Genomic DNA, 19825 nt, shown 5'->3' on the forward strand with positions numbered 1-19825 from the left:
GGCATTTCAGGGACAGGACTCTGTGGGTGGTAGGTCAATCCAGTTTTGTTCCCAGAAAGCTTCAGTTCTCTTCTAGCTCCTGCATTTACTCTTGCTCTGCCCCAGTCCTGCCTTGACTCCATGGTATCACTCTGCTTTGTAATTCTACACAGTCCTGCTGAAATCCTTCAGCCCCCTCATTGTCCTGTCTGAGCCCTTTTTACAGTACTACAGCATCTCAAGAACCTATAAGGTGGAGAAAGCAGTGACACAAAGCATGAATGTATAAATAAGAAAAAAAAAGATGAACTTGTCAAATCATCTGTGGAGAGTTCAGAGCAGTAGTATAAGCCCATTAATCTTCTGATGTTTCTTTCTGTTGCAGGGTGGGAATAACGCAGGCCATACTGTGGTTGTTGATGGGAAAGAATATGATTTTCACCTGTTTCCTAGCGGCATCATTAATCCAAAGGCAATTTCTTTTATTGGTAAGAGAATTTTGGAATTTGTTAAATAAAATAACATTACATAGTAGGTAGCTCCAACCATATTTTATAGTAGCAAACAAAGAAAAACATATAGGTGACTGTCAGTCAGATTTGCTTCAGCTGTTTGACTTTTATTTCACTGCTGCTTTAACATGAAGAGTTATTTTATGTCCAGTGTCACTTTAGTGTCTGCTACTGAAAACTGAAAGTGAGAACCCCCTCTTTCCATTGCGGTGTTCGTTCTTACATTTATGGTACAAATTTGGATCCCACCCTTTATTTGCACACTCCTTTTATACTTTCAGAAATACAAATGTTGTACTTTGAGGACACAAAACGCAGCACTTCGGCTAAATAAATAATACCATTTATCTCTGGCATCTCTTTACTGACTTTCTAGAAATAAGCCCCAGGATACAGGGCTCTGGGAGGTCATCATCCAGTCTCCTGTTTGTTCCCATTACCAGCTGTTTAAGGTGATGTTTGTATTTCACTGTAAAGCTGTTCAATGCAAATTGCATTGCAAAAAAGTTTGCATTGCTTACTGGACATGAAACTCCTATTTAAGTGATGGGCAAATTTAAGCCTTCTACTTGTCCAGAATTATAGTTCTTTCTGACAGAAAAAATACATATAGACTGTGCAAGAAATGAGTGTAAGTTTGAGTGAGTCATGGAACTGTAGTTGCAGTTTTGTTCCATTCGATAATTTCCAAATGGATGACTGAAATATATAAAATGCCTTTTTTCCTTCTGCTAAATCTGGTGTATTATCTTGCTTTTCACTTTCCTCCCTGTCAGTTAGTGAAGACTATAACTTAAGTTACCCTAAATTTAGGCTGAGACAGACTCTCTTGCAGATATTTCTGATGTTCCCGAGAAGGAAGCTGCAGCTGTTTCCAGCCCACTGCATCACTAATCCCCCGCGTCTCGTCAGTAACGCTCCATATTGCTTGTGGCTTCTGTATTGTAGGGACAACGTATTACAGCATAGTTTGAGCTGACTTTAAAACAAATATGTGAATTTTGAAGAAAATTTAAATATCATCACACAGGCTGTGCGTCAGCGTTGTAAGGCCACGGGTTTCTTTGAGCTTTTACCAGTGAACAATTGAGGCTGAAGTCGTGGTGCAAAGTCTACCACAAAGACAAGAATCCGCTTACCTCAGCTGGCTTTGGAGCAGGCCCGACATTCACATCTGAAACAAGCAGGCTCTGTTTTTTTCTGTTTGTGGCTTGTAGCTGCTTACCCAAAATGAGGATTTATCCAAAAAGTTCTCAAGATCACTTTGTGAGAAATGTGAGAAACTTAATCTTACTTTTTAAATAACATTTCAGACAGCAAGTGTTTACATGCCTTACATCCTAAGAATGAGTGTTTTATTTCTTGCTTTAAAATAAATCATTTATGTTCCCAAAGGTAATGGAGTGGTTATACATTTACCAGGCCTGTTTGAAGAAGCTGAAAAGAATGAAAAGAAAGGTTTGTATCGAGTAATTTTTAACTTTTCTTTATATTGGCAGCCAGGTTGATGGGTTTTTTAAGCCTTTGTTTCTGACCATAAATATTCAGTGCAATAACATTCTGGATTTTTAATGCGGAGAGCGGTATTTAAAATGCTGAATTCTGTTACAGTCTTCAGACAGATTTTCAAAAGCAATCTTTTAATGGGTTTTCATGGAGTTCTATGGCATTTGATACCACATTAGGTAGAAAATAAAATCCTAAAGTGTGTGGCAAAGCTCCCTTTGACCTCAAACTGAGATGATCTACCCAGAGTTTCTGCGTCCCCATTTCTGTGCCCAAGTATAAACGAAGTTGGTTCTGCTTTGAGCAAGGCTTTGGAGCAGGTGACCTTCTAAGGTCCCTGGCATCCTAAATTCTTTTATGATACTGTATATATAAATTCTCTATTTTCTGAGGCACAAATGGAGTTTAAGTGATTTGTCATATAGCGAGTTAAACAAGAATCTTTCCTTAAAATAAGAATTGCATGTAAGCCGCAGCATTCTGGCATGAAGAAGTGAGTATCTTTGTCCATACCAAAATGAGAAAGCTGAAAAAGTGAAAGATGAGAAAAGTTGTTAACAAAAACATTGCGGATATTTGGTATTTGCTTCTGGTGTATCCATTTTGCCTACAGACTTAACAAGAAGCTATATAAACTAGAAGAAAGACAGAAAAAGTAAAACCAAATCTCAAAGTTATACCAGTTGGCACAACTAAAATCCTGCTTTTCTTTATGTCTTTTGACAGGTTTAAAAGATTGGGAGAAAAGACTGATTATATCAGATAGAGCACATATAGGTAAGTGATTACTGAAGGAGGAAAAAACTCACAAATGGTTGCTTAGCTCATGGTGCTAAACTACATTACTCCACAGAACAGTCATATATGTGATCTAATATGGCTTCTTTGTATGTTTTGTATCTGAAACATGATCATGGAATTTATATCTGCTAAAGAGCCATGTGTTACATGTTTTCACAAAGTTTAAGCAATACTAGCTCTGTTTTCACATGAGGAGGTCTGTGCACTATCAACGATAACAAAGGCACTTAATCTTGAAATTACAGATGTCTGGGATTTAAAAAAGAATGTTTTTTCTCCTTTGGTCTCCCACTATGTGCATTTGACTTTCCATTGCAGTGTTTGACTTTCATCAGGCAGTAGATGGGCTCCAGGAAGTGCAACGTCAAGCACAAGAAGGAAAAAAGTAAGTATTTTCATCACCTTCATTAATCATTAATAATTATACAAACTTGAAAAATGGGTGTAATTTTGGAAAACAGAAATGCAGTGTATTTCTAAAGAGCCTTGGTGATGTTACTAATTCTGTGACTGTTCTGCTCCTGCTTATGTTAGTGAACAAACTTTGAGGTATTACTGAAAAGGCAGGGTATGAATTCTTACGTATTTCCATTTTCCAGTTCTCTGCAACATATAGAGACATTTTGAAATTCCTACTTATTTCCGTGAAAATGATGTTTCCAATCCACTTTGATATCAGTGTAGCAATGCTCTTTTTTAATCAGGTCCGAAGTGTTGGCGTGATTACGTTCCGCACTTGTAATTGTTTATTTTATATTCACTTATGGAGTGAATATACACTCCACTTCATGGAGATAATAGTTTCTATTTTAATTTTAATCTTCCACCTTAGCACAGTATTCATACTTCATTCATACTTCATTATTCTGGTTTCTGAAAAAACAAAGGTTTGTGTGAACACACTGTGTTTTTCTCTCTGTACTCTATTAGTTTTTGATCCCATTGGACAATTTCAGCCAAACTTAACATACAAGTAAAGATCTCAAAATTACTGTATTTCTAAAATGCACATGAAAGTAGGCACATGGATGGGGAAACAGTTTCATTTTTATTCTAATCAAGATAAAGCAAGAAAGACATTTTTTACAGTGAGGGTAGCGAAACACTGGCCCAGGTTGCCTGGAGAGGTGGTAAATGCCCCATCCCTGGGAACATTCAGGGTCAGGTTGGACGGGGCTCTGGGCAACTTGATCTGGTTGAAGATGTCCCTGCTCGTTGCGGGGGGGTTGGACCAGGTGACCTTTAAAGGTCCCTTCCAACGCAAGCTATTCTATGATTCTACAGGCTGAAGCAAGAGCTCATAGGGACAGAAATGATATGAATAATGGCAAAGCCATAGGAAACCAGTCTAATCGCGCACAGAACTGGTTGTTATTTACAACTATAGGCAGTTCTGCAACTGTGAAAATGACATTTGTGCTAAGGGATGTAGTATTACCACAGAACAGTATAGTAACCATTATTACTGTATTATATATGTATATACACACAGAATATCAACTAAGCTCTTCTCAGCCAGACCCAAGGCTTAATGCTTTGCTGCATACCATGAATATTAGCGATATTTATGCGAATCCACTGAAGCATGAAAGTTGCAACATTTGTTATTATAGAACTTTAGCCATTTTTTTATTTCTCAGAACTCCTGCCTGGTATATGGTATATTAAAGAGCTGTAACAAAATTACTTAGCATAAAGCATATTTTTGCTTATCATGCTAAAAAAGGCATGCTACATTTATGCGAAAGCATATTATGCATATACACGTTTGGGGTGTTTCTTTTCAATTAGCATTGGCACAACAAAGAAGGGGATTGGACCAACATATTCTTCCAAAGCTGCACGAACAGGCCTTCGCATTTGTGACCTCCTTTCTGACTTTGATGAATTTTCTTCAAGGTACAACTATTTTCATTTCTAAATATTAGGTTAAAGAGTGATACCTTTTGGCTGACAGATTTGCTTTTAAGGAGGTTTTTTTAAATATGTGTCTGCGTTTTGTACATAAATTGTCTAGACGGAGAAGAAAGGAAAGAATGCATTTGTGTATTTCCTGTACTTCATAGAGTTTCTCCTCATTTGAAATGTAATTTTGTACATTGTGAAATGCGCTGATTGAGGTATCGAAGTTCTGGGTATTTTCTCCTTATAGCACTCTGTATATACTGTATATAATTTAAGCTGAGTTCTTGCCAAAGGTTCTATGAACTCAATGAATGTTCTTCATAGTTATGATTTCAATGTTTTACAGATTTAAAAATCTGGCACAACAATACAAGTCAATGTTTCCCACACTGGAAATAGATATAGAGGGACAATTGAAAAAGCTAAAGGTAAGGATTTAACGCTTATAATATTTATTCAGTTTCAGGTAAAGTATAGAAGAAAACAGTAATATTTATTTCAACTTTTTTTTTTAAGTGTACCAGAACTACTACTTATTAACTCATTAATTTGAATTAAAAATGCATATCTTCATTATTATAAAACCGTTTAATAAGCAGTAACTATGTTTTGTAATAGAATGTTCTCTTACTGTGGGCATTAATATAAATTTTGTGGATGATTTAATTCTCCTATAATATTTTACTTTTTTAAATTATTTTTTAAACAGTTATTTTACAAAATAACCGGTGTATTAAAGTAGCCAAGAGAACGCAGGGTGACGCTTGCAGTTAGCAGTGTCCAGCCATGACTGATGTAGGCTGTCTGAGACACTTCCATGCTTAGTGAAGAACTGTTTGTGGAAGCTGTATTTCGAGATCCTGCTATTACAAGAAAAATGTCTTTTTATAAATAAATTCAGAAGAGCCACTGGTAAAACATCTTCTTTCATGAATACGTAAGAAGAGAGGATGCTAAAAAAATTTGTTATCTTTCCCAAGTTTTGTCTGGTGTTTGTTCAGAGCTGACACCCTTCCTTTGAAGATACTTTTTAATATTTGTCAGTAGGGATTTTTTTTTTCTTTTGGAGCTTGCACTATTTCTAAGTCCCACCGTCAGTGTGTCTAGACTATAGACACATTATATAGAGACTAAATCAACAAAATGAGGTAGGTATACAACATCTTTGTGAATAGAAATGATACAGATATTACAGTATTCTAATGCAATAACAAGTCGTGTTTTCTTATGTGACTGGTTCAATGCATTGACCTGTTTTTCATGGAAGATAAGCTAATGGTTTTATCTTTCAAGTAAACCAGAGTTATTGAAGCTGGCATATTAGGGTTATCTGTATGTTTTGTGTTTCAAAAGTGAACACAGTGTACCCTGCTTCCTGCCGTTGTCTGGGGAAGCTGACAGTTCTACTCAAATCTGCAGGGATATGCTGAAAAAATAAGACCCATGGTTCGAGATGGTGTGTATTTTATGTATGAAGCTCTTCATGGCTCCCCAAAGAAGATTCTTGTTGAAGGAGCCAATGCAGCATTGCTTGATATTGACTTTGGTAAGTTAAATTCAAAACTCAGTTTAACTCCGAAGAGGTTAGCTTTATTTTGATTAATTTTATTTTGTTTTGTGTTTATATCAGCTTTATAAACAGAAGGAAAATAGAGAAACAAAATAGTCTTCCTTTAATAGGAAAAGATCTCTCAAAAGTAAAGCACAGTAAGCCAGAGATTGTATCGTTAACAGGATTGTGTTTAGGGTTTAAATATTGATTTTTACTGAAGTTTATTCCACTGGAGTTGAAATTCACTCCAGATATTCTTGTCTTTATTACTTCTAAATGTGTGTGCGCAGGGTCATACATTCCAGGCACCCACTGCAGTGCTGCTGAAATAATTCCTCTGCAGTGGAGGGAAGATTAACCTGGTGCCGATAACCTGTAAGTCTAGCTTCTTCAGATGATCTCTGCTCTGTACCAAAAATCTAATTAAACTACTTAGGACTCTGTGAAGATGAAATAAAGAACGGGAGAGATGCTCCAATCCAGAGCTGAAGTGTAGAGATCATGAATAAGCTCTGAAGGCTTAGAAAAATCGCTGCAGATACTCAGAACTACTTGTGTAGAGCACTGGGAATGTCGGACTGTGAACTTTATGCCAGCCTCTCCGTAGATGTTGCGGAAATACTTTCTGTGATACGTAGGACAGGGGAAAAAAAGCTTTAGACAGCAGGAGCAGCATCCTGTAATAGATCCAGTGCCTGATGAAGTAGTATTGAGATGCTTTGAAATTTCTCCCTTGTGGGCAATCCTCAGTGAAAGTTGCCAAGGATGAATGCAGAAAAGCTTACTCATTGGAACAGATGACAAATACTTGATACATCTCTAAGTATAAGAAAGCAGTATATTTTCTTATTTGTCTTGCGCACTAATAATATGGTTATGGAAACTGACAGGGTAAGTCAGCTATTTGAGTGGAAAAAAATTGCTTGTTTTTGCGGGATTTCTGTGGAGCTTTAGAAATGTAAATACGTATTATTCACTACAGAAGGAAGCAGTTTTGGGAAGAACAGCTTAATCTGTTCTCTTAAAAGCAAAATGGGAACATGCAGTAAGAAGAATTTGCCCTTGTCTTTAGCTGCTGATTCAGTTTAGCTTTAAAGCCAAACATACAGGTGAGAATCTTATTTCTGCTGTAAAGGAAAATCAGTCTTTGTTTCTTATCGTTGCTGAAACAGGGTTGTGCTGTTGTGTTTTTCTGACAGGCACGTATCCTTTCGTGACTTCATCAAACTGCACCGTAGGTGGTGTCTGCACCGGACTTGGTGTTCCTCCCCAGCATGTCGGTGATGTGTATGGTGTGGTGAAGGCGTATACTACTCGGGTGGGAATTGGAGCCTTCCCCACTGAGCAGATTAACGTAGGTTTAATGTTACAAAATGCAATATATACAGTTGCCAAAAAATAAGGTCAATGGAATGGGGTAAGGGTATACCAACAATGATTAAGCACCGTAATAATGCCAAGGCGTCGCACTCACAGAGAGGAGAATTACATTATAAACTTACGGTATTTTCCTTCATAGGCGTGAAACAGGAGTATGATGATGTTGTGTTACAGTGACCACACTTCTGTTGCAAAGAATGATGTGAAAACAGGTTTCATCATTTTGTGTAATATCGTTAGGTGCATTTCAGTGGCAAGAGTTTGTTGTAGGCTGGAACTGTCTGCACTGCAGGAAAGCTTAAATTACAAGATACAACTTCTGTGCTTAACAGCCTGTGTTCTGTGCGATTTTTAGAATAAATGTGGTGTGTGCGTCAGCCAGTCATGCACAAATTGATCAATAAAAAGAAGGGGAAAGATTTTGATTCTTTTAAACTGTCTATTGTATTTTCATTATCAAGAAACTAGAAAGCTCAGGGTATTGATTGGGCTTGTACACACAGCAGTCTCTAGGTCAGTGATCCGAATCTAATTTAAGGATTTAGTCGCTAAAATCCTTTCTCTAATGGCTCAAATGAATTGGTGATTTCCTTTAGTTTCATGAGTAGTGAGCGTAAAGTTTCTGTCTTCTTTGTTTTTAACACATTATAAACGCTGCCAGCCTGAAGGGAACAGCTGGCAGTCTCACCCTGTGGTAGAACCAAGGAGCCTTAGGCATGGCCAAGGAGCCTGTTGACCTACACGTTGTACAAGCATTGATCTTCTTCCAAGAGTTTACAGTCTTGCCCCCCAAAACAATAGATGCCAAAAAGATCAGACAAAGAAAGTAAACACAACATTAAAAGCAGGTCTGAATTGTCAAGGAAATCTTCCTGACAGATGAAGAAGGAAGAGAGGTGTCTCCTTGTGACATGAAAGAGTCATATTAAAGAAGTATTTTGGAAATGTTAGTGATTGAAATACAAAAATCCTGTGCATGAGGGGCTTTACTCTCCGCCTAACTCCCCTCCTAATAAAACTTAATTACCTTTTCCCTACAAAAAAGCCTTGGAATTGAACAACTATATTTTTCCTGCTACTTGTCTGTATTTGTTTAGATTTTGTTTTCCTGCTATTTTTCAGTGAAATACCATCAGCATTCTTTCTGTCATCTTTTAGGAAATCGGAGATCTGTTACAGTCCCGTGGCCACGAATGGGGAGTAACTACAGGCAGAAAGAGACGCTGTGGCTGGTTAGATCTTGTCATTTTGAAATATGCTCATATGATCAACGGATTCACTGCGTAAGCATCACAGATTTTGCGCTACATTTGGAAGTGATAATTTTGTGCTTCGCAGAATAAATATGTAGGTAACATTAATATAAGTCCAGTAAAGTGTTACATTTTAAGCAATAAAATAATTCACAGTGGGCAGCTGAGAATTGTCTTAATGCTAATAATAATCTAATTCCTTTGACTTTTTTTTCAAATGAAGTGATTTTACAACATCATAGCCGTGATTTTTTTCATATGTGTTTTCACTTTGCTTACATCAGGTGGCCGACGTAGATTGAATCAATACACCCGTTTTCTAAGAGTTTGCTCTAGTGTTCTTGATCCAGTGCTTTCATGCTGTCTTATGTTGTAGTCTAAAACTGGCTGGTTTTGAGCTTTGGTGGACTCTGGTGGATCACACTTGTAGCACCAAATCTGCATTGTTCAGAACCACTGCCTCTTTAAGTGAAATAAGTGGGATGACACAAAGTGTACAGCAACTGGCACGGCTCTCATTCCAGTCCCGACAGGTTCATTTGTTTACAAAGGTGTAGTCTAATATTGTATTATAAATGCTGCTTTTAATGGGTTGAGTTTTATTTTCATTGGGACTGAGGGATTTACTTGGTTAGTAAATTATTTTATAATTAAAAATATATCTGAAATTGACATTTTAAAGGACAGGTGGCTGTTTAAAGGAACTGTTTCAGAGCGTAATGCCATCAAGCTAGCTAAAATGCTAGTGACTATCAGAAGTCGTTAATTTATAACTAGTTACCGATCTGTGTTTTCAGAAAAAGTTGCAAAAGTTTTATTACAATTTTGTTCATATAAAGTGTAGACTTACTCATGCATTGGGGCAAACTTGTTCATATATGCAAACACATGACCCTGGGAATTGTAATATCTTATAAACTGAGGCTTAATATTGTTTATGCTACTAATGCTACAAAGGAACAATGATCTTTGTTCATTAATTTATCAGAAGGGGGTTGAAAATATTTTTTACTGAGATTTATATTTTGCTTTAACTTAGACATTTGTATTTTATGTGAAAATAGTATTAGGAAGGTGTTAGGTTTCCTTCCATTTCACTTCTGTAGAATTTCTGCATTTCTGTCATCAAAACTATGTCATCTCTGGTAACTGTGACGGTTAAAAAACATGGGGATACAAAAACTTCAAAAAAGTTGAAGGACTGGTGCTATGCTGATTCTTTCTCCAAGAGGTCTTTTCATTTAATCATTGCATTCATTGTATACTTACTGAGCACATGCAGCAGGGACTGTTATGCACGTACCTGTCCAAATCCTTAGTTACTTATATTTTTACCAAGCAATGTCTGGCATATTGTTTCTAGAGAATTTGACTAGTTTTAAAATGCAGTTTTACTCTGATCAGTGAGTACTATGGTGTCTTCTTGAGGTTCCATTTTTGTGTTCCAGTGTGTTCTTTCACAAGATGAAAAAGGTTCATTAAACCGACAACGCTGGTAGCACAGCGCAGGCCCTGAAGGGCAGGCTGGGATCTTTCGTACTGAACCGTATACGTGCTTTTAGTAGCCAGATTATGCTTGGGAAGTCTGTTTTAAAAGTATAATTTAGTAAATAAGTCTGTCTTACAGTTGGAGTCAGTAGGAATAACAGAAATAATCAGTAGTAGTGATGTAAAGTGACATGCCGTCATACGCACCCAAACCAAGTCCAGTAAGCACCACTTTACATAGTCCGCTTGCATTTTCATGCGCTGAACCGAGCACTGTGCACCTCTGTGAGCTGCCAAGTGTTTGGAAATGTGTCTTGGTACCTTAGCCATGTATTCATCTCTGCGGCGTGAATCAAATTACCAATGCTCATAGTTTGATGTATTTGTGTATTTCTGCTTGCTGGGTTACCGGAGTTGGATTTGTGAATACAAAACTAGAAAGAGAAAAAAAAAAAAAGGACAGGTGGAAATTATTAAAGAGAAGATTCATCATATGTGTAACTCTAACTGATGTTTTTCTGTACAGTTTGGCATTAACGAAATTGGATATTCTTGATGTCCTTGATGAGATTAAAATCGGTGTTGCTTACAAATTGGGTGGAAAAAGAATTCCATATTTTCCAGGTATGTTGCTAAATAGCTATGTTGATTTTTCTCTTCCCTGACTGTTAAGTCATACCAATGTTGGGAAAGGCTGCTTTTGAAAATCAAGCTTGGTTTCTTTTTTTTGCTAGAACTTCGGTAGAAATTTGCCCAACTATAGTATCAATATAAAGACTGCTGTATCAGTACGTTGGCATTTTCCATTCACCTTACGTCTTTATGTATGATGACAAGAAGCAAATTAAATCTTGTGTTAGGTCCCTCTATGTCTTGTCCCATTAGACTTTTTTTTTATCAGCAACACCAGGGATCTGAAAGTCAGCAAGACTCAAGTCAGTGAGTGGGTATCATTGGCAATAGCCCTTAATGAAGTACAGTAAAAATTAAAAGCAGCACTTAAGCTGTGCAAAAATGAGGCAGATACAAGCAGAATAAAGCTGCTTATGGGCTACTCTCATATAACTGTAATTAACAGCAACATTATTGTTAATAAAAATATGTGTTGCCTCTCAGTGTGACTGATATTAAAACTTTTAAAATGTAATAATCTGTAATTTTCTCAGATTAATGATGTTTTCGAGATACGTGTAACGGTCTGTGCCAAGATGAGGGGTTTGTTCTGTTGAGATGGGGGATTCTGGAGGCACGGGGAGGGCTGGCAGCAGCCAGCTTTCCCACCACTGATGGTAATTCCTGGCAGTGGACACAGTGGGGAAAAGCATGCGGATATCTTAAGTTATTATCCAGCCTAATGTAACCCTGTTCCATAAAGATAAAAACATTGGAGATAGTAGTGCCTTGAGCACAGGAGGATTTCTGTTTTTTTAATGTGCAAATCTGAACCAAAAAGTGGAACTACCGTAAACGCAAATAATTTGTTACCTCAAAAATAATACTGTAGTTTTCCATCAACAGAGTGCATCCTACAGTTTTTAGAAGAGGAAAGTGGATTCCTGGATCCTCTTGAATCAGGGTTGTCTTCCAAAGTAACAGAACTTAATCTAAATTAAGGATGAATTAACCAACCAACCAGTAGAAATACTGCTTTTTCATGTATCAGATTTTAAATGTTGTCAAAAGACTTTTTTGGTTGAGAACCATAGGTGTGTTATTTAAGGTGTAGCAGCTAAAATCAACTGTGGTAAAAATTGTTCTCCCACAGCTAATCAGGAGATACTACAGAAGGTGGAAGTAGAGTATGAAACGATGCCTGGGTGGAAGGCTGACACAACTGGCGCACGAAAATGGGAGGACCTCCCACCCAAGGCCCAGAATTACATCCGATGTGTGGAGAACCATGTTGGAGTGCCAGGTAAATCTTCCTAGATACGTACGTGTCAGGATGCCACAGCAGATAGGTACATTTATGTAGAAGTGCTTGCCAAGAAGCAGCAGAGGGTGGTGTTCTGCGGGCAGGTCTGCAGTGTTGCAGAGAGCTCCAAGCTGCTGCTGACAAGGATTTAACCAGAGGAAAGATAAATGTTTATTTTTCTTGGCAAACTGCCGCCTTCTGTCATTGAAAACTTTGGGATCTCTGCACCGTGTCCTCCCTTTACTAATCTCTTCCTTTCATTTCGCTTCCTGCACTGCATCCCTGTTTGAATATAACTGCTTCTTGTGTTTGGTTTTTTTCTTTTTCTCTGTTCCGCACTTACCCATAAGGAAATGTGTTCCGTAATGATAATGGATCCGAGATTGTTTAGGCCAGTTCTGCCACTTTGGAAAACTGAGAATCTTAACGCGATCAGTCTCCAAAGGTTAAGCATCCAGTTTTCTACAAATCTAATTGCTAGAGCTCTGGAGGTGCTACAAGCTATGGTACGAGTGGTGGAGCTGGGAAGGGAATTTCCACAGCAGCAGACTTAGAAAGCTGGCATGTGTGATTTTGTTTTCCATAAAGCACCTCAAAGGTCACGTATGGGGTGTGTGAGCTAGTTTCAACTATAGGAATTCCAATATTCTTCATGGATTAGGAGGCATCTGATAGCAGAGCCTGAAACTCAGTGAATGGCCTGTGTGTGGTCATGAACACGGATGTGTGTGACAGGATACGTAAATAAAGCTCCCCTTATTTTGTTTTTCCTCTGATTCTCAGTGTGAAGGCAGGGTGCCACGGTGGGTTTGATGGCGGAAGGAGACCTACCTACAGTCAGTTCTGTGGTACCCATGGGCAATAAATTGTAGTGGAACAATTATAGTATGGTATTTGGGGTGGCTGCTCATGCTGGATAATGTTATTAATTGCAGCCTTACGTTTAACAATATTATAGCACGTGTGCCTCACTGTCTCCTGGTCCACATCAAGAAAACTTCACAGTCTGGCAGAGCTCTTTCTTCCTCTCTGCAGGGATTGAGCTAGGTATCCTAAACATGTAACAAACATGCTTGACCTTCTGTTAGGCCTTCCATCTGCAGTGCTTTGTCTTTATGGTATAATTATTTCATGCTTTCAAACTTCAACATATCACGCTTCTAGACTGGTAATGCAGCAGGAGTACAGTGATGTATTTTTTTTTTACAGAAAAACTTCCTAGCTTTGTGTTTCAGCACAAAGTCGGCCTGTTTGTAGTGAAGCGTGATGAAAGCTCAAAATTATTGCAATTTATTGATTATAATATTTACCCTCACTTTATCCTAATAGATGTGTTTTCCTCCCTAGTTAAATGGGTCGGAGTTGGAAAATCAAGAGAGTCGATGATCCAGCTATTTTAAACAAATGAAGAACTTCAGTGATGAGAAGCACAATTTAGCCTTCATCTGTTCCTTACTGCTGCTTCTTTAAATGGAGATGGTATTTAACACCAACATGTTCTTCTAGGAATTGAATAGAAACAAAACATATATTCTGTATTGTAACATTTTATTTAAGTTCTCAGTAAATTCAGTGTAAAATTTCTTTGGTGGCCATCAAAAAAACAAATAAAATCTAAAAAGTATTCTTAATGAAATAAGGAAAAAAATATTTTTTTAAATTTGAGCCATGTTACTATTTGAAAGCATTTTACATCCACATAGAGTTATTTCTTCTTGCTGACATCAATATTACGCCTTTTCCAGTAGTTACTGGGTAACTTTAGAATTGTGAAGCTTGGATTTGTTCTTCAACTTTAAATGTTAAAATATCTATGTATCTGTGTTGGCAGCAATAAGATGGATACCGTGTACTTAAATTGGTTAGATTATACAGATTTTCGGTCTGTAAAAGGCAGTAAAGTTAGGTAGGTATTTTTGACTGCACAAAGCAAAGCAAACACAATTATCTATAATTGTTATAGAATGACCCACTAAAATGGATGGAGAGCAGCTAAAATATTTTTATCATAGAGCCTATTCTAGTAACTGAGATAACATCTGTAGAGGGGCCAAACTGGAGAAAGCTGACCTGTCTAATAATTCTTTCAAATACCCTGTGTCCTAACAGACAACCCCTGTGGAGACTGTCAGATGTGCGGTCTTTATTTCATGCAGTAGGGAAGGAGCGAGTGAAGGTGGAAGGAAGAGAGTCCTCAAGGTACAAAACACAGAGGGAGAGCGGAGCTGAGACAGCACGCTGTGTTTTCTCAGCGAACCTAAGGCATTTCTTCCTGCTAATGCAGTGATTGTAATTTCCAAAGTTTCACTTTAGTTACCTGTTGAAGAACTTGGAACTTGCAGCTCCATAAGGCACGCTCACTTCCACAGCTCCTAGGTTTCCAAGAATAAATCAATGCATGACTTAACGATGACTGTTGCAGTATTACACCCCTCACGCATTTTGACCTTCCTCAGCAAAATGTAATGCCTATTTATAGAAGGGGATGACATGTGGCAGCTGGGGTTGGGACGTGTAGAAGCCATGGAGAGGTCCCCGAATCTTCAAGAATACACTTGGATTTCTTTGCGGATCTTCTCATTTATAATGGCTCTCAAAAAAAGGCCTACCTCTCGTAGTGTAAAAAGAATACACTGGAAAAGGAGTTAGTCCCTAACTGTGGAATTTTCCAAATAAATGTTCCTTTTCTAATATGTCTCAGAGAGCTATAAAAGTACTTTTGTATCATTCCCAGGGGCTGTGGAAGTGGCATCACAACCCCAGTAATGCCATTATGTAGTGTGTGAAAATATCCCTTTCCTGAGGCGATAACTCCAAGGATACAAAACAGTGATATTCTGTACATCAGAGATGGGGAAAAAGAAAAACCTATCTGGAGTATCATGTGTCGTACTCATCCCCCTTGTCTTTTCTCACTCAATATTAAATAACGGTTAATGTTCAAACCCGTTTGTGTCAAGAAGCAATTACAAAAGTACCGGTACATGCATATAGCAAGCACTAAATTTAATTGTTTATGGATGTATTGCTGCTTGTAGAGCAGAATTCTTACACCCTCCGGCTGCAGTGCAGTCTCTTCATACCCCAGATCATTGTAGACTGTGGCTTCATGCCACAAGCAAATACTCTTTATCTCTTAAAAAAATAAAAAGAGCTCAAAGCCATGAATCCTTAATCCAGCCACAATTCCTTTGTCAATTTTTAACAAGTTGTTTAATCTCCCCGCTGCTGTTTTTTGCATTCTGTATAATGGCAATTAGGAATACATCCTCACCTCTTTTACAGTTTTTTTGGAGATCCCTGGATTGAGCCGTGCAGTCCTTGCATTGATGAGGAAGCTCTCCCTGTCATATTTATGGGTGTTCTAATGAAAGAGCAATGAGATCTCTGACCTTAGTTAATGTTTGTGAAACACTTCTGAAAGGTGCTTGGTAAGTGCTAATTATTACAAGCACTGTGAAACGTGCCTCATTTATATGAGGTAATTTAAGCGTAAAGATCCTCGGAGATACAGTAATTAAGTTTTGTTTTCACATGGCTTAACCTTGTGACATTTGCCTACTGGATGATCTAGACCTGTTCCTTTTCTCGGCCCCATCTTCATCAGTGCATTTGTGTTAGGGGGTGGCCGCTATATTTAAGCTTTCGTTGATTTATAGGCAAAGTCCACAATCAGTGACAAGCCACTCGGTGTGCTGAGTAACTGGATTAAATGGTCAACTCCAAATGAAGTACTTGGCATAGTGAAAAAATCAGGTTTTATAGCTTAATTTTCACAAGATTACTTTGTCTTGTTCACTTAATCTTTTTATTTTCCATGAAGTAATTTTTCCGTTAAGTCTCCATTAGGTCCCCATCGCCTGTCTCTGCATTCAAGGATTCGTCAAAAACCCAGTGATGTTGTCAATGGGCAGGATGTAATTGGCCATTATCCCATGACTTTGTTACTGTAAAAATAATATCATGCATTTCATTTCATAGCATGGATTTTTTAAATGAAAACTCTACTCCTGTTGAATTTCATATACGTTATCATTTAGTTAAATGTGAATAAGTTCAGGTTTTTATGGAAGAGATCTTTAATCTACTGAGTGACACAATGCTTAATAAGAACATCTTTATGTAAAAGTGCTTTCATTTTGGCTGTTGCCCATGTGTGTTATTTTGTATCGTTTGGAATTTAATTTTAATAACAAATCACTGTGATGAATTTAATTTCTTCTTTCTCCCCAGCCAAATGCAATAATAATGACTAAAACTGGTTGATGCATCATCCTGTTAGATATCTGGATGGAAGAATAAGGGGAAATATCTACCGAAATGGCATAATTTCTGGTAGAGATTATAGTTTTTTAAAAGTAGCAATGACTGATTCACTCGTGCACATTAATGTAGTTGACATATTTTCTCACCCTTACAACATGGCCTTCATAGTCAGGTGTATGCTTCCTAACACATACAGTATAGGATTTTGAAGCTTTTGTAATTTTTAATTTGGCTATATATGGTCTTACAGTTCTGGCGTAATGCACTTTATAAAAGGAAAGAAAATGAAGCATTTCCATAGTAACGTGCAAACTATATGCTTACACCTTATGCAGATTTTTTCAGATGAATTTTGAATTCACACCTGTTTATTTTGTCCTTAAAGACATATTAAAACCAGTTTAAAGTAACTGTGCTTGGTCTCGATCTCTCTTTTTCTTTTTAACAGAATACACCTCATACAAAAACCTAGTTCGATATTTCACGGATTCTAAAAAATAACATGCAGCATCACTGAATGAATGGATATTTTCTCTCAGTCAACAGATTCTCAGTGTGTGGCCTTTTTTATGCATTCTGTAAACTTTGTCACACTTTCCCATTTACAAACTGAGCAGGGATCCACCTTTACCATGGGGTTTCATGGTTAGTCACCTTTAGTTAGCTTGCCTGAGTGAACAATGATTTTATGGAGAGAAAAAACATTTTCTAATTGATGCAAAAATGTTCTTGCCGTACCAGCTGGCTCAGAACAACATGAACTCCATATAGTTCTTTATCAACAGCACTGTGCTAGAAAGGAAGTGTAGATACTGAGTCAGATAACATAATTATCACCTCTAAAATGTGTTAGGACTTTCAGAAGCCTTTCTAGAAATCACTCTCTCTCTCATCCATTTTAGAAGAAGTCTGGAGCAGCAGGTGAGTCACCTGTCCAGTAAATCACAGCAGGTTAGTACACAGTTCGGGGCAATGTCCGAGAGCTGCATGGCAACTGCTCTGCTAATTAACTTCTGTTTCTTCGTTTCCTTTGCAGTTATGAATTTGTGTAGAATGGTCTTTGGTAGCCGAAGCATTTGAAGCAGTTTCATCTAATTCCATGTGACGCTGGCAACGACAAAAAAAAAAACCCAAACAAACAACAACCCAAAACTAAGGGAGTCTTTCTTTGCTGAAGTTACTCACTGTGAAAACAGTGGGTTTTTTACTGGTCCACCTGTTGTCTATCAGCTGGAGACCTGAGTCTTAAGAGTGTCCATATTGTTTCCTTCCTCATAACCTGGTAAAAATGGGAACAATGTCACCATCTTGCCTGTGGAAAGCTGCAATTAATAGATGACTTTCCTGCCCCTACCCTCTTCTAGTAATACTTTACATGGTGTCAAGCTCTAGCCCGCTCCTTATTTCTCGTGGGAGTGGCCCAGCTTCCTTTATGGTAACATTTGGTATCCAGCAGAGAGCTGGTTTCGAGTGCTGGGTGTCTGCAAAAAGGGTGAGCTGACATCACCCTTTTAACTGGGCATCGGGCAAGAGAGAAAATCCAGCTCTGACCACCTTAACTTTAGAAGAAGTCCCTGTTTGTGGTATAGGCACTGTATCAAGGGAAGTAGCCTGTGGATTTGTTGACTACTAATTTAAGTGAGTTTGTTAGTGCTGGTTTCATACCTTTATTAGCTCCGTGTTGCCAGTGAAAAAGAGGGTGCCTGAGGCATGGAGCCTGCTCAACCGTCGCAGTACTGCGTGGGATTCATGGTGTGTGCGAACTGGTGTACAGCCTGCTTCGGGGAGGTAAGAAGATGGGTTCTTTCCTTCCCGAATCAATCACAGGTCCATCACAAAGGAGCTTTGGTGAGGAGCACCTTTTATTCTTGATTGTGGCTGGCTGGACCCTTACATATTGATGAAATTTAAAGGGAAAAATTATCCGTGTAGATAAGTCTAGTCTAAATAAGGATTTCAGGATTTTGCCTTTTTATCATATACTTACAGGAAATCGGTTTTTCTAAAACATCTTCATGTGTTATTAATATCTGTACATTTCTGGAGTAGAGACTGTGCACTAAATATTTGCCCATCAGCCCTATGAGACTGTAAGAAAAAAAAACACGAACAGAAAACTAGGAAAGATCTTCTGTAAGCACATAGGCTTTATGGCTTCCTTTAATGTAAAAAAATTGATCCAGTAGCTGCATTTTTCAGTGGTTGGAAACAGTACAAATTTTAACACTGTCTACAAAAATGGAAGGAAATGTCTTTTGTCAGGAAAAAAATAACACTGGTATTTGAATGTTTTCACAGTCTTGAGGTAACGTACCTGTCCTTTGACAAGCATTACCTTTCAGAGGTTGAGTACGTACACCAGAGTTTACATTACAGGCCTGTAAATAGTGCCTCAGACAACAGCGTTAGGTTTCAGGAGATACCTTTACAGGGCTTGATAGGTGGTGGAGCACTTCAGACGGTTTGTGTTGTTGCTGAAATCCTTAAAATACCCTGGGCAGAAGCACTGGAGACGTGTTTCTTGAGGACCGTGGAATACAGTCAGCTATACATGCCCTTCCAGCAGAGGTGGCAGTATCCATCTTCCCCTTTATCAGACAGAACTTTTAATGCTAACCGGGCCTAATGCTTCAAATGAGTGGAAATGGCGTTCGGCGCTGAGGTTCGTGGAAGCCCGGCTGGCCCGTAAATGGAGATGGTCCTGTGCAACAGTTGCTGGAGTCAACCTTTGGTGAGCCTGAGAAAATGACAGACTTGGTAAGCAAAAGTTTATTACCAGTCACTATCATAAAAGGGTGTTTCGTGGTGTTCTTTGCTTCTGAAGAAGAACCTCCCAGTTACAAACCTATTGTATTTAGAGTTATGTTTCCATTGGGATCCTTAAAATAGTGCAGCGCTCTGCCATGAACGGAAACCTGTCCTTTGGTGAGTTTTGAATTCAGGAGTGGCTGCCAACAAATGGCAAAGACCTTGATAAGCTTGAGGTCTGGGCAACGGGAAGCTCATGAAGCTCAGGAAGAAGCACAGCGTTACCCATGTCTCAGTACAGGCTGGGAAGCACCTGGCTGAGGAGCAGCTCTGCTAGAAAGAACCTGAGGTTTACAGCAGATGCCAGGATGCGTATGAGCCAATGATGCATTTGCATCTTGAATAAAGCTTACTGGGCTATAAGAGGGGGATTATGGCCAGGAGATGGAGGGAATGTATTTCCCATTACTCATGTTGGCGAGTAGTACCACCAATTCCTGCTAAATGACCGCTGGCATCC

At 38.3% G+C, this 19825-nt stretch overlaps 1 protein-coding gene across 1 annotated transcript in view; it reads left to right on the forward strand.

Moving 5' to 3' along the window:
• Positions 1-16967, forward strand: part of ADSS1 (adenylosuccinate synthase 1) — a 30973-nt gene extending 14006 nt beyond the window's left edge. The window contains exons 2-13 of the mRNA XM_063333331.1: positions 365-467; positions 1887-1949; positions 2724-2774; positions 3117-3183; positions 4590-4697; positions 5050-5131; positions 6123-6249; positions 7455-7609; positions 8794-8918; positions 10903-11000; positions 12142-12291; positions 13639-16967. Of these exons, the coding sequence (XP_063189401.1) occupies positions 365-467; positions 1887-1949; positions 2724-2774; positions 3117-3183; positions 4590-4697; positions 5050-5131; positions 6123-6249; positions 7455-7609; positions 8794-8918; positions 10903-11000; positions 12142-12291; positions 13639-13691 (1182 nt within the window). The 3' untranslated portion in view covers positions 13692-16967. The remainder of the gene's footprint in view (positions 1-364; positions 468-1886; positions 1950-2723; positions 2775-3116; positions 3184-4589; positions 4698-5049; positions 5132-6122; positions 6250-7454; positions 7610-8793; positions 8919-10902; positions 11001-12141; positions 12292-13638) is intronic.
• The last annotated feature ends 2858 nt before the right edge of the window (positions 16968-19825 follow it).

The sequence above is a fragment of the Chroicocephalus ridibundus genome, chromosome 4 (assembly GCF_963924245.1).
Source record: "Chroicocephalus ridibundus chromosome 4, bChrRid1.1, whole genome shotgun sequence".
NCBI lineage: Eukaryota > Metazoa > Chordata > Aves > Charadriiformes > Laridae > Chroicocephalus > Chroicocephalus ridibundus.